General features: G+C 31.9%; 1 protein-coding gene across 2 annotated transcripts in view; it reads left to right on the forward strand.

Annotated features, from left to right (window-relative positions):
* The window catches only part of LOC111516713 (uncharacterized), a 58014-nt gene extending 43380 nt beyond the window's left edge, over positions 1 to 14634 (forward strand). The window contains exon 3 of one of the 2 annotated variants that reach the window (XM_074174692.1): positions 14460 to 14634. In XM_074174692.1, the coding sequence (XP_074030793.1) occupies positions 14460 to 14612 (153 nt within the window). In that variant the 3' untranslated portion in view covers positions 14613 to 14634. Of the gene's footprint in view, positions 1 to 2582; positions 2855 to 14459 lie in introns of those variants that run through there. The other variant, XM_074174693.1, reaches the window with a different exon arrangement.
* The last annotated feature ends 611 nt before the right edge of the window (positions 14635 to 15245 follow it).

The raw sequence follows: 15245 nt of genomic DNA on the forward strand, positions 1-15245 counted from the left end.
ATATACTGACAAATAATATGATATTTTCGTGAAGTATTTATAATAAATCAGATCATTATGTAATTTTGTTTATTGGTGATAAATCAGTTCATTATGCAATTTTTTTGTTTGTGACAGATGTGCTTAAGTTCATTTGGTAATTTAGGAACATCAGACAAGTATTCGGAAGGGGTAAAATTACCTGGCGCCCAAAATTAAAATTTAACTTTTTTTTTTGTATTTATTTATTAAGTAGGCAAGCCTAATATACAAAAAAAAAAGAAAAATTATAAATTCAAAAATATCTCACGACCTTAACTATTTAAATATAGTAACATTTTAAAGTACCTTTCAAGGAAAACCAAATATACATACATATCTATAGATTATTAGGTTATTAGGTTAGTTCACATTAAAAAATAAAAAAAAAAATTACAAATATCATAATGAGCTGTCACTAATATACTTCTTTAATGATGACTTAAATTGGTTTATTGAATTAGATTCTTTTACAAATTGTGGTAGTTTATTAAATTCGTTTAAGCCTTTATGAAATATACTATTCATTCCAAATTTAGTGTTAGTTTTATTAATGTAAAAATTGTTATTTCTTCTCGTATTGTAATCATGAACTTCATTATTTCTCAATAAGAATTTTTGAAAGTAATTGGGTAGCAATCCTTTATGCAGCTTAAATATAAAGATCATAGTCATATATAATATACGTTCTTCAACTGAAAACCAGTTTAGACACTGTAACATCGATTTAATTGCTGAGTAACGGCTACATCCCAATATTAATCGCATGCCCCGATTTTGAAGCTTTTGCAATTGCGCTATTTTCTTTTTACCAAGTAGAAAAAGTAATGTAGTACAATAATCAAAATGAGGTTGTATTAGGCTTTTAAAAATAGTCAACCTAGCATACATAGACACTTTTTTACATATACGAGAGAGAAAAAAAAGTTTCTTAGATATTTTTTTACAAATAAAATCAGCATGACTATTTAGTTTTAAATTTTTATCAATTATGAAACCCAAATATTTTATTTCAGTCACAATTTCAATGCTAACATTATTAATATTTATAACAGCATTTGCCCAAACAATTTGATCATACTTATAAGATGATGTCAAAATCATACTTTTTGTTTAATTGACATTTTGTTTCAGTTTATTAATAAATAAATATGTTTCAATGCTATTTAAAGACCTATTCATTTCAACAATTGCCTGATCCAAATTTTCATGTATACAATAAACCAATGTATCATCTGCAAAAAGATTTATACAGTGTGATCCAGATATGTGATTAATATCATTTAGGTAAATAATAAAAAGCAATGGACCTAACACACTACCCTGGGGTATGCCACTCTCAATTATAAGTTCATCTGACAATTCTTTTCCAAATTTAGTTTTTTGTCTTCTGTTGAATAAGTAACTTTGAATCCAATCGAAAACAATCCCTGATATCCCATAATATTTTAATTTTTCAAGTAGAATATTTCGATCAATTGTTTCAAATGCCCTTTTAAGGTCGAGAAATGTCGCAACAATGTACTGATTTCTATCAATTGTATTTTTCCATTCAGTTATTAAAAATTGTAGAGACGTTTCACATGAGTGTCTAGCTCTAAAACCTGATTGGTTGCCTATAAACAATTTATTGGTATTAAAGTACTGAATTAATTGGTTATATACAGACATTTCTAACACTTTTTCAAGAGTTGGCAGTATATTTAATGGTCTAAAATGTTCAGCTTTAATTGAGTTAATTTTCGGTACAGGAACAACAGTGGAAATCTTAAATTGATCTGGAAACACACCGGTTCTAAGTGATGTGTTAATTAAATTTAATATTGCGTACCCAGCCACATCAAAGCTTTTTTTTAAGAAATTATCATTTAAAATTTCTGCTTTGTTAGTTTTGTCAAGCGAGAATATAATATTTCTTAGTTCATTAATTGTTAAAGGCGAGAATTCAGTGAAATTAGCTGATATAACAGGGTAGTCATGGGTCCATTGCTGTACATTTTGAAAAACTGAAGTTATTTCATTTACACTATATATGAAATATGAATTGAAATTATTAGCAATGTCTATTTCCTTATTCAAAATTACATTTTGATTATTAATCTCAAACTGAATACGGCTAACAACATCTTGTTTTGGCTTAACAAGTTTTTTAAGACACTTCCACATTTCCATACTATTATTTTTATTTTTGTCTATAGTTTGTTCAAAATATAATCTCTCTTTTTCCTTTAGTAAAACAACATATTGATTTCTAATGATCTTATAGACATTCCAAAGTTCTTCTTTTAGACCACCCTCGCAATGCCTAAAATTGTAATATGCATTAGTACGCTCACGTCTTTTTTCTTTAAGTTCATCATCAAAGTAGGGTACATAATTACTTTTGAGATATATTGTTTTCTCAGGGACAATTACATTAACAATTGTTGACACATTATCAATTAATTCATGTAAAATATTATCAACATTAACTGAGTTATTGTTCCAGTTACAAGATATTAATTGCATATTTATATTATGATACTCTTGATCTGTAAATTTTCTAAAAGTAATTGATTTTTCAGGCAATCGAAAGTGTTCAGTGGATAAATTAATGGATATAATGCCATGCTCGGAGATGTTAGGTTCATTCACAACTGCTCTAACATTATCATAATTTGTAACAACATAATCAATTAAAGTTTTTGAATCACCACAACATCTCGTATAATCTTGAACAACTTGATCTAACCCATACATATTAAATAGTGTTTTTATTTTTTGCTCATAATATTCATTACTAAAAAAATTGAAATTAAAATCACCAATCAATAAACATCTTTTACCATCAGAAAAATGTGTTTCTATCACATCCTCCAGAGCATCAATAAAAACAGGCTTACTGGAACTTGGAGACCTATAAAGACCCCCAATGTTCCATATATTATTACCTATTTTGATTTTTATGAACAGACACCAATAAACCATGTCAGTTATATGAGTTTTACTTGACTTAACTTCAACATCTTCCCTTACAAAAATTAAAACTCCACCCGTATAACGACTTGTGCTATTACATCTAAACATCTGATACCTTTCAATATAAAGTTCAGCATCATCTATCTCTTCAGTGATACATGTTTCACTAAGAACAATTACATAAGGCTTATAACAAATAATGTTCAAAAATATATCAGCCTTGTGAGCTAAAAAACTACTAACATTTGAATATATAATATGTTGATCAAAACTAGGAGAACTGACATAACGATTCTGAATATTAGGCTCTACTTGTTTTTTAAATTAACAATTTTAGGGACAGAGTTCACATATTTTATAGTTTTAGAAGTATCACCATTTTCTACCATCTCTTTAAGTTTATCTTTAACATGCTTGTAATAATCCCTTTGAATCTTTGTTTGATCAAAAAACACCTTAACATTACCTGGCAATTTATTCTTATTGAAAAAAACTTGCTTTGCATCATTTTCTGTATTAAATATCACTTTCACTAATTTTATTTTATTTGGATCAAATTTTCCTAGTCTAAATACCTTAACGTTACGATCAAGCAGTTGAATATCTGAAAGTAAACGTTGTACTTTATCGGTTTCATCTAAAATCCTCTGTGTCTTATCGGTTTTTGTAGACTCACTTACATTTGTTATTATAATATTTTTGCTACGCTTCTTACGTTCTTCCCATTCAGAAATGACCTCCTCAGTTTGGAATAATGATGTATTTGTAACTTCAGCATGGCTAGCGATATGTAAACGTTCAATTTCTGTAAATTGAGTCTCTAGGGCTGCTATTTTCACCTCAATTGCTTCAATCCTCTTATTTAATTGTCCATTTTCCACACGTAGTTGTTGTAGTTCACATACAGCTTTATCAAGATTACTTTTCTGTTCATCAACCGAATTGGATATATGTTGTGTAGATTTCTTCAGTTCGGAAAACTCTTTCTCAATAGATTTCTTAAATGGGTTCAAGAACTCAGTAAGCAGCTCCTTAAAGATTGATTTGATTTTTCTCTCATCCATTTTCGGATCACTCTCAGATCTGGTATGGGTGGTAAGTTGGCTGTCTGTGTGACCACAATTTACGTACTCTTTATTGTCTCGCTGACATACAACCTTAGCCTGCCGCGCACAGCTAGGATGAAAGTATGCGTGACAAAACTCACATTCAAAGGAGAGCTTCACCCTTTTTCCGCAATGCATACAAATTTTTATTTCGTCTTGACTATTATCACACATAACATAACAATAATTCAAATGTTGATAATTACCCACTGTGAGTGCACACTAAGTTTATTAACCAATCTGCAATTCTGCCTAAATCCACTGGACTAGAGGAAATTTGCATTTATCACTTTCTTTATCAGTTTACTTTTTTTTTGGTACCATGTGGTTTCTTTGGTCAGAAGAAAAAATGAATGCTTAAACGCTTCTGTTGGGAATTATGCATTTGTTGTTGAGTTTTTAACAAAATTGTTTTGCTCAGTAGATGTATTGCACTCTGCCTGACAGTTTGATACCAAACACAATATTTAAATAACTCTATTTCACAATTTATTTGATAAAGTTTGAAGAGCACACCAAATCGAACTAACCTTGACAGTACAGCCAATACTTGCCAATACTTGCATATTTCCCCACTCCCGTCTTCACTCAGTTAGCCGGAGCCGAATTCTTGGGCTGTCACAGTGGTAACCCAACACCGTAGCGTGATCGAGCGTTACACAGTGAGTATATTTTCATACATGAATTAGATTATCGGGAATCATAACAACGTTGCCAATATCTACCGTATTAAATGTAGGCAGGTGTGTATAGGTGTGTATTTAATTTCTTCACAACTTTTTCCAAGGCGTTGTGCCAGCGTCAAACTGCATATAGCTTTCAGTTACCGGAAAAACATCAACGAGTGATGGAAATTCCTTTTTAAAAAGATTTATTTATTTACGAAATACAACTTTTAGCTCAAAAGAACGATGTTGACAGTGTGAATGCTAGTTACTGACTGACTTGAATAAAACAAATGAGCAAACAAGTAAATTCTGCAGAGTCGGGAGATAATGCTGAGTTCGCTTCTTCTCTGGTGGCGGCATGATATAATTCCTTCCTTCGCAGATTCAACTTCGGAGGGTTACTGAGGAAATTGAACGGTTCGAAGTTCTATTGGCGCTTCCAAAGGTTCCTTGGACTTCGATCTAATTCAATTTGGTCCAGATGAAGACTCAGGTTCAGTTTTGTTGCTGAAATTTGCTTGGGTATGTTTACTTCAGGAAATAAAATCGGCTTACTCTGCGTGGCTAAACGAATTTCATTGGAAATGACTTCTTGGAATGTCGTCAATTGGCAACCATTTGGGATCTCGATTAAGAATGAGCCAATCAGTTTGGTCATTTCTTCTTGTTGATGGCATTTCATTTTAATGGTTTCTTCATTTGGTAAGAGGCCAATCCATTGGTTGGATTCTTCGAGACGTTTGAACATTGATTGGGTTAGGTGGATATCTATTTGCTGGCAGCTGGATGGATCCTTGATGTCTATAAGCTGGATTTCACAAGGGTTGGTGTTTTTTGCTTCGAAGAGGTCAGCTTGTTCACAGATGTATAACTGTGGACGGATTTTCATGCAAGCGTCGCTCATGAATGCGTAGTACAATTCATTTTTTAGTAAATATTTATTTCGCGGTACTATTGCCTTAAACTGACCCCCTGTATAAATAGGAGTTGAATAAAGATGGTAAAGGTTCAGTTCAGAGGAATAGGTTATTGGCACATGGAGAATATAGGTTATCTTGTTGTTGAGTATGTAACAATCAATTTTAATTAATTTTTCAATCAAAGGTATATTTTCTAAACTAACTTCTATCGGTAATTGATTTTTCTTGAACTTAATTTCAAGAGACTCTAGTTCTCTTTTTAGTTCGTTAGTTTTCATTACACTTGAATGCATGATTCCAATTCTTGCAAAGGATATCGAGTTTTTGATGTCTTGAAGAATTGATATAATAATTTCGAACATATTGATTAATTGATTCATTATATCTTTGATAAAATTTGAATTTTCTCTGTAAGCATGATTTTGAACTATTTTTGAAATTTGATTTATTTTTTCTGCCAACATTTCTTCGTTATGATTTATTTGCTGAACCGTTTTATTGAATGTATCAATCAAAGAGATTGCTAAAGTATTTTGTGTGCTTATATTATTTGTCAGTGCATTTTGATTTTGCTGCAGTTGTTTTATTAAATTTTCGTAACGTTCACCGTCATTTGCATCCAAGTTGCCGGTGACAGCTTTAAAAATTGACCCTAAGCCATTCATTAAACCTCTTTTAGTTCTGCTTGGATGTGGTAGTATTTCAATAAGCTTCTTTTCAGCATTTTCTTCTACAAATTTTAAAATTCTCAAATAGTTTGAGGTGTCTTTCAAATGATCTGCATTTTTTGAAATTAAATATTCTAGATTGTATGATTTAGTTTTCAATTTGTTAATTTCAGTTATTATCGGATTCAAATCATAATAATGAATAATCGAATGATAAAATTCTCGTACTTTTGCTGAGCCAAGTTTTACGGGAATCAAGCCGGGATTATTCTCAAGGTTTCGAAGTGTTATTGCTTCTTGGGTCGCGAGAACTCCGGGTAATCTGAAACGATAAACACATGTTTAGTTGTCGAAAGAGTAAACTCTTCGAAGTGGGCGTTTGACATTGTCCATGTGAATCTTTGCTTGATGTGCAGTAAATAAAATTTTTCTGTCTTTATTAACTGATGTAATTTTGCTGGGTTTAGCGAATTTATTAGCATTCTTTTTCCGTACGTGAGTTTTAACAAATATCTTCTGTTTTCGTTTAAATTTTTCTGGGGAATCTCTATTTTTATTCAGTTTGGAAATTGTTTGTTGTTTCTTCGAAATAAGGTCGGAATTTATTTTTGAATAAAGTAGTTTCGCACGTTCTTTGTGTTGTTCGACGTAGTCATTCAGAAGTATTTGGTTTAGTTTCATATCAAAAGGTTCGTTACTGGTTGTGTGACCATTGATAACATCAATAGGTTTCAATTTAGTTACAGAATGAATGGATTGATTGTAAGCTAGAATTGCATAAATCATTTTCATTTTTATTGGTGTTTTTGAAAATCCTTTTGTATTGAGAAGGCGAATATGCTCGGAAATGGTGGAATGAAATCTTTCAATGACTCCATTTGATTGAGGATGATTTGGAGAACAGAAGTGAACTTTAATCTTATGTAAAGCAAGTAGTTCCGTAACTACTGCATTTTTGAATTCAGTTCCGTTATCTAAAATTATTTGTTTAGGAATGCCATGATGTGAAAAGAAGTTAATTAAATTATTCGCAACTTCAGTACCTGCGACTGCGTCGAGAAAGTATGCTTGTGCATATTTTGAGAAACTGTCAATTATTGTGAGAAATTTGGATTTTTCAAAGGTGAAAACATCTATGTGAACAATTTCAAAAGGACCTACCGCAGTGGGTGTGTTTTCACGGGGTTTCTATCATATTTACATCGTTGGCACAACTCGCATTCGTTAATAAATGTTTGAATCGAGTTTTTCATATACGGCCAGTAATATTTTTCTTTTATTCTTTGAAGTGTTTCATCGATGCCTCTGTGGTTTGATTTTCCTTCATGATAATTTCTGATTGTGTTTTCTATATCCCGTTTTTTCGTGACATCTAGAAGTTTCTTATTGCATTTTTTGAATTTAAGTGAAGTACTCCTGAAATATTTTTGTAAGATCAATGAGAAAGGCTCATATAAATTAGGATCTTCGAAAAATAGGTGGTATTGATTATCTGGTACAATATATTCTTTAATAAATTTGATAGTTTCTTGTTCCAAATTATTTTTAGAAAGTTGAACATTAATTCTTTTCTTTTTCTCAAATAATATTGTGATCTTTGGTTTAGCTGGGGAGTGCAAAACTGATGAGATAACGATTTGGTTTTGACCATAATTAACAGCGTAATTTACTATTGGGATATTAACGATTGGGTTTTCGTCCGCGTTGGAATGAACAGTATGATTATCGGTTTGTTCGGTTTCTTGAGTATTTTCTAGGGTGGTTTCCTTGTCTATCCTTGTACTGTTTTCGTGAGTTTGTTCGATTTCGTTGCTATTATTTAATAGAGGAATAGATAGTTCTTCGAATTGGTTTTCAGTGTTGGGTGCCTCTACGTTTACTACCATAGAGATGTTGTCATTGTCTTGTAAAGGTTGACCAATTTCTAAGATATCTAAAGACGGTTGGTAGTCTGGGGTATCTAGGTTAGTATTAATTGAATTTTGAGGGTTAAAAGAAACAGATGGACCTGCTAGACGCTCGGACTCTTGGAGTATGTCATCTAGCTCTTCCCAAAAAGTTCTTGTTTCTTTGGTATGTACTTCAACACGTGACAAGGCGTCTGCGTTGGTATTGAGTTTGCCTTTTTTGTATATTATAGAGAAGTTAAACTCTTCTAGTTTGATTCTCCATTTCAGTAGTTTAGAGTTGGGATCCTTCAATGAAAATAACCATTGTAGTGGTTTGTGGTCCGTTATGACATTAAATTTACGTCCATACAGGTACGGCCTGAAATATTTTGTGGCCCATACAATGGCTAATAACTCTTTTTCAATGGCGGAGTAATTCTGCTCAGAATCATTAAGGGTTCTTGAGGCGTATGCCACAGGTAAATCTTTACCTATAGTTCCTTGTGACAAGACGGCACCTAGGGCTACATTAGAGGCGTCAGTTGTCAAGTTAAAGGGTTTCGTGAAATCAGGGTATTGCAAAATGGGTTCGTTCATTAAGAGGTTTTTGCATGTTTCAAAACAGGAGATAAATTCATTGTTGTGTTCGATTTTAGCACCTTTTTTTAAGCATTTTGTGAAAGATTTTGTGATTTTCGCGAAATTTTTAATGAAGCGACGGTAATATCCTAACAAACCAAGGAAACCTTTGATCTGTTTGGTAGTTTTGGGAAGGGGAAAATGTTTTATAGCTCTAATTTTGTCTGGGTTAGGTTTAACACCATCAGGAGTTATTATATGACCTAAGTAGGCAACTTCCTTTCGTAGGAACTCAGATTTGTCAAGTTGTATCTTGAAATTAGCATCTCTGAGCCTTTGGAATACGCACCTAAGTCGTTCCAAGTGTTCTTGAAGAAAGGTGGAAAATACAATTATATCATCGTCAAGGTAGGCGAGACATTTTTCATTTTGAATTCCTCGTAAAATATTATCTATTGCCCTCTCGAAAGTTGCTGGAGCATTCTTTAAACCAAATGGCATCCTGAGGAATTCGTAATGTCCATTTTCCGTGTTAAATGCCGTTTTTTCGATGTCTTTTTCTTCCATCTCGATCTGATGGAAACCGCTAGCCAGGTCTAATGTCGTGAAATATTGACATTTCCCAAGCTTGTTCAAGAGATCATGAATGTTTGGAAGGGGATATTTATCGTCAATCGTTTTCTCGTTGAGCTTCCGATAATCGATAACTACCCTCCACTTTTGTTGTCCTGAAGCGTCAGCCTTTTTGGGAACGACCCATATGGGTGACGACCATGGAGAATTACTTGGTCTGATGATTTTTGAATCAAGCATTTTTTTTATTTGATTCTCGACTTCCTGTTTATGAATAAACGGGTATCGATAAGATTTCGAATATATAGGTATTTCGTCTGTCGTTCGTATGTGGTGTCTGATCTTGCTTGTGAAAGTCAAGGGAGTTCCTTCTTTATAGAATATATCAGAAAACTCTTCACAAATTTCAAGAATTTTTGATTTTTCTTCTTCGTTCATATGTTCGGTTCTTATCTTTGACAGGTCTAACTTTCGGTTGGTAGATATTTCAAAATTGTTCAAGTCAATATTTTGGATTTCATTTCTATCAAATTTTTCGACTGAGAAAGGTTTCGAAAAATCTAACGTTACTGGTTTAACTGTGTTATTTAAAATGGTTGTTAAAGCAAACCATTTTTTGCTGTACTGAGGCATTGTGGTATTTGACAATTATGAATTTTATAATGAGGTATTACAATTTCGCCATGTGGAATAGATGTTTTAATTTTTATCACTTGTTCTGATCTCGGCGCCACTGTGACTAAATTAAGTTCGTTACTAGTCTGATAAAATAAAAGTTTTAATTTTGTGTATGGTGTTATTAAATATCCTTTGTCGAAGTTAATACTAGCTTGTAAAATTTAAAGGTTGTCTAGGCCAATGAGACCGTCAAAAACGTTATGAAATTTAAATAAGAAAAATTTTAAACTCATTGGTTTTGGTAAATTGAATATTTGTGAGGAAGGAAGTTCCGCACTGTACTTGTGAGCAGATTTTTGAAAAACGGTAGATACTATAAATGGGTCATTTTTAATTGAATTTGGAAAATATTTATAGGCGATTTCGGGGTCAATGAATGATTTGGTTGAACCGGAATCAATCAAAAGTTTGAGGTTGTATTCTGGAAAAATTATGTATGATAATTCACTTGAATTTGAGGAATTGAAAGAAATTATTTGTGGATTCGTATTGACATTTTCCGAGGCTCTTAATGAAAATTTATGTTTTCATTTTCTGGTGGTTCAATGTCTTCGGAAATAAAATGTTCGTTATATGATTCAGCTCGATTATTAATGGCAACATTTTGAGCAGTATCAAAATATTCATCGGATTCAAAAGATTGGTCGGGTTCATTGATTTCGTCCGTTTCTGTATTAAATAGTTCTTCACTAATCCAATTTCTTGGAGGCTGTGGTGTCCTATTTGCAAAAGACGTGGATGGCTGTGCAAAATTAGTATTTCTTGTGGAAACACTCATTTGTGTTGGTTGAAAACGAGTATTTCGTGTTGATAAACTCATAGGGGAAGGTCTCGGTTGCGGTTTGTTTTGAGGTTTGAAAACATTTTGAGGCGGTTGTTTGAAAACCTGTGCATTTGTTGGAAAATGTTGTGGTTGAGGTCTAGACCTTTGTTGAATATTAATAGGCTGGGAAGGAAAGTTATTTTGTCTTTGGAAAAAGTTATTTGGAGTGTTAGAATTGAATGAATGGTTTTGATTGTGCAAATTTGAGGTATTATTACTATTTGGGATATTCCCTGATCTTTGTTGTATCGGTCTTTGATTTACAACAGATTCTGCAACATTTCTATTTGAAAAATTTTGAAAATAGTGAACATTTTCCTCTTGTATTACATATTGTAGTGCTTCACTAAGTGAATTGGGTTTCATACATCTCAGTGTGGTGCTTAAGGGTTCTTTGAGTCCGGATAAAAATGTTTTTAGTGCTAAATTTTGATAAAGTTCTCTTTTTAAAGTTTTGGCAACATCTGTTGTTTCATGAACATTTACGTAGCTACACAGCAAATTCAAAATATTCAAACACCTATCATAAAATGATTGAGCGTTTTCGTTATGAGATTGTCTGAGCATAACAAGGTCTCTATTTAAACAAACCTCGTCTCTTTGATCTGAGAAATTTCTAGTTAATATTGTTTTCAAATCTTGCCAATTTTTGGCTCCTTGAATGTTTACTATAGTCTTTGCATTTCCTTTTAATTTGGAAATGATTGAGTTCAGCAGATAAATGTTTTGAAAATTATCTACATTGATGTTATCGTAAAAATTTGTGATAAGTGATTCACTAATTGATAAAAATCTGTTAAGGTCATTGGGGTTGCCATCAAATTCTGGCAAGCAACTTAAATATTCTGTTTTAAATTGAGCCATATTTATATCAGGGAGTTGATTTGGCAAAATATTGAGAAGAGGTGGTCTCAGGATTGTGTTTTGTGTAGGAGTAGGGTTTGAAAATCTTTGTGAGTCAGTTGAAGGAGTATTTATATCTAAATTTTCTAATGCATTCAACAGTTGATTGAGCGACATTAAAATTGTACTTACAGCAATATGAGTACGACTTTGAGCATGGTATTCATCTACTTATCCACTATAAGGGGTTGTGTCTGGATCGGCTATTCTGTCCTCTCCAGGCAGTGCTCCTTGCAGAATTGGGCTATGTTGGTCCCAAAACTCGATGAAAGGCTGTTGACAATGGGTACGGGTCTCCAATAGACTGGGTTTTAGGAAGTTTGAGAAGCCACTCCGTAATCCAAGTCCACAAACTAATCACCAAAATTCAATTTCGAGTTCGATAATCAGTCAATCGTTAACACGAAAACTGCGCGATCGATTCGTCACAATTCTGATTATCCTACCGACTGCGACAAAAACATCAACGAGTGATGGAAATTCCTTTTTAAAAAGATTTATTTATTTACGAAATACAACTTTTAGCTCAAAAGAACGATGTTGACAGTGTGAATGCTAGTTACTGACTGATTTGAATAAAACAAATGAGCAAACAAGTAAATTCTGCAGAGTCAGGAGATAATGCTGAGTTCGCTTCTTCTCTGGTGGCGGCATGATATAATTCCGGTATATTTTATTTTAACATACCGAGTGATATTGACTGATCACGAAATGTTCATTTAATAACTAAATAATCAATATCATTCGATGATTTTTGTCTTGGTTATCATTTTTCCATTTCAACACTCAAGGTGAGTTGAGCAGAGTATATTGATAGGAGACATCAAATTGACACCTGCATGATATGATTATTGGAAATAATACTTTCATTACAAAAATTAATTGTACATTTCCATGAAAAACCACAAGGATTCAAAGTTGTCAAACTAGTTGAAGATGTCAGACTGACAGGCGGTATGATAAATAATATATATTGTCAAAGATATAAACTTTCACGGCCTGCGATAACTGTGTGAAAGCTATTTTCCGGGTATTTTGGGCATGGTCTGCAGGTTTTTGTTCCTGATGTTTCGTCTACTACTGCGGTAGACATTATCAAAGGCAATGTGGCAACAGTCGCAGTGCAGTTGGTGTTGGAGTTGTTGTTTCCGTTTACTAAGTTATTGCGCATTGAAAAATGTGGTTGTTGAAAAATGCACAACTGAAAATTCCATTCGACGTGCTTGCGCGTTATGTTAACACACTCATATTTATTCAGTGTCAAACTTATTCCGTTTGACTGATAACTACTATACAGGGATCCCTAAATGGAAATATAATATTCCTTATATCTAGAAGGCCTTCAGATCACACATCAGATCACAAGATCCTTTTTTTGGAACTTCTGTCCAAGGGCATCGAAAATTTTGATTCAATTCGGAATGATCTCTAGCAACTTTCTGAAAAATTTTAAGAGGGTCTCGAAAAAATTGCAAAATTTATAAACAATTTAGTAAAAAAGAAGGGGGGTTTGGTTTTTTGCAGATATCTCGAAAAATATTAAAGATATCCGAAATTTGAAAAAAGATCCTCAAAGAGGAGGAAATTTATTAAAGAAAGTCCCACCTTCCGAAAGTATCACCAATATTTATAATTTCAATTCAGAGGCGAAAATAGTGCTAAAAGCGGGCGATGCGCGTCCCGCACGCGTTGATCGATACGGACCTTTGAACAATAAAATTCATTTTAACCCATTAAATATCATTATTAAGAAAAAATTCAGATACCTTCTAGACACTTGAATAAACAAAAATCCACGGAAAAAGTTCTGCCCGTGAATATTTTATTAGATATACTTTAGTTAATTAACTAATTTTTACAAGTTTTGAAGTTCCATAAAAACCCTGATAATTTTTAAACTATAAACCTCAAATTTTTTTCACTTCTTGGAGCTTTTCTTGAAAGAAACATTTGATTTTCCACTTTTTATTAATAATAAAAGGCGTTAAAAGTGAAAAATTCAATTAGAGCAATGACATTTTTTTAAATTATTCAAATCTATTCATATTCTTATTATTTAAAGTTACATAAAATGATCAAATGTATCAGTGCTGAATATTATGATTTTTAAAAACAAAATCGCTTCTTGAAAAAACATTTATTGCTTAAAAACGCATTTATTGATTAACAATTTTTTGCTACTGAATATGCATATCAAGGAACGATTTTCTTTGAATCATACTTTTTATTTCTATTTGATATTCTAAAAAAACTTTTTTTTCACTCCTATTTTCTTTATTTATTCAAAAATTAATTTGTTTCGAACAAATTAATTGTTACGATTTATTTTTTGAATACTACAAAAAAAACAAACACGATTATGTGTCCTTTTTTGTGTAAAAAAATGTTTCTCAATTTTTTACAATTTTTTAAATATTTTTTCATTTTTGTATTTGGTAATTCCTCATGGTTCTCAATCATTGTTATCAAAATAACTCATAAAATAATGGAGATAGGACAAAGACACTTCCAGTCTCTTTTGTTTTCCTTTTAGTAATAAATAAATAAGATTTTAAAGAAATGCTCTTACCCTATCATTTAACATATTTTTTACAATTGTTTACTAAAATTCCCCCTTAATCTGTTTTTTATGCCTTTCAAATCTTTATAACTCATTAACTATTCGAATATATACAGGACGAAGAAATTGCAATCGGAATACAAGGGAAAGAAGAAGAGATATTGAAAAAGATACTGAAGATTGCGAGTCACCACCGCAAAAGAGATCAAAGAGATAATCAAGAAAAAAACAGAGGAATGAAACAAAAATTGTCAATTTCAAATCTGTAATAAATTAATAAAATTATAAAAATTATATTTTATCTTATAATTACTCGTAAGTAGTTAATAGACTACTTTAGATTACAAAATAAGAAATAATATTTTTTTCAATAATTTAAGAAATAATGAGTTGAAAAGTGGTATAAATGTGGTTTTGAGTTTTTTTTAAAATAATTGTCAAAAAAGTTGATGAATAATGAAATTAGGCATTTGTTTTGAATGCTATTTGTTCATTATTAAAAGGAGAACAAAAAGACTCGAAGTGTCTTTGTCGTATGTCGAATAGAAAACTAATCAATACAGTTTATTGTATGATTTTCACTATGAAGGTTTTACAAAAACCGCGACACGTGTTTCGCTGTATAAACAAGTTTATGCTTGAACAAACTTGTTTATGTTTAAACAAGTTCATGCTTGCGAAGAAGCTATTGTATAGCGAAACACGTGTCGCTGTTTTATTGTAAAACCCTTATAGTGAAAATCATATAATAAACTGTATTGATTAGTTTCTTAATATGGATGGAAGTATCAGCCAGTTCTATTCAATTATTCAAGTATGTCGAATAGTTTATGAGTTGTAAAGATTTAAAAGTCAAAGAAAACAGATTTATGGGGTATTTGAGTATACAATTGTCAAACTTT

This window comes from Leptinotarsa decemlineata, unplaced genomic scaffold (genome assembly GCF_025532065.1).
Source record: "Leptinotarsa decemlineata unplaced genomic scaffold, Ldec_3_MD MMD2_tig00000690_RagTag_RagTag, whole genome shotgun sequence".
Classification (NCBI taxonomy): Eukaryota; Metazoa; Arthropoda; class Insecta; order Coleoptera; family Chrysomelidae; genus Leptinotarsa; species Leptinotarsa decemlineata.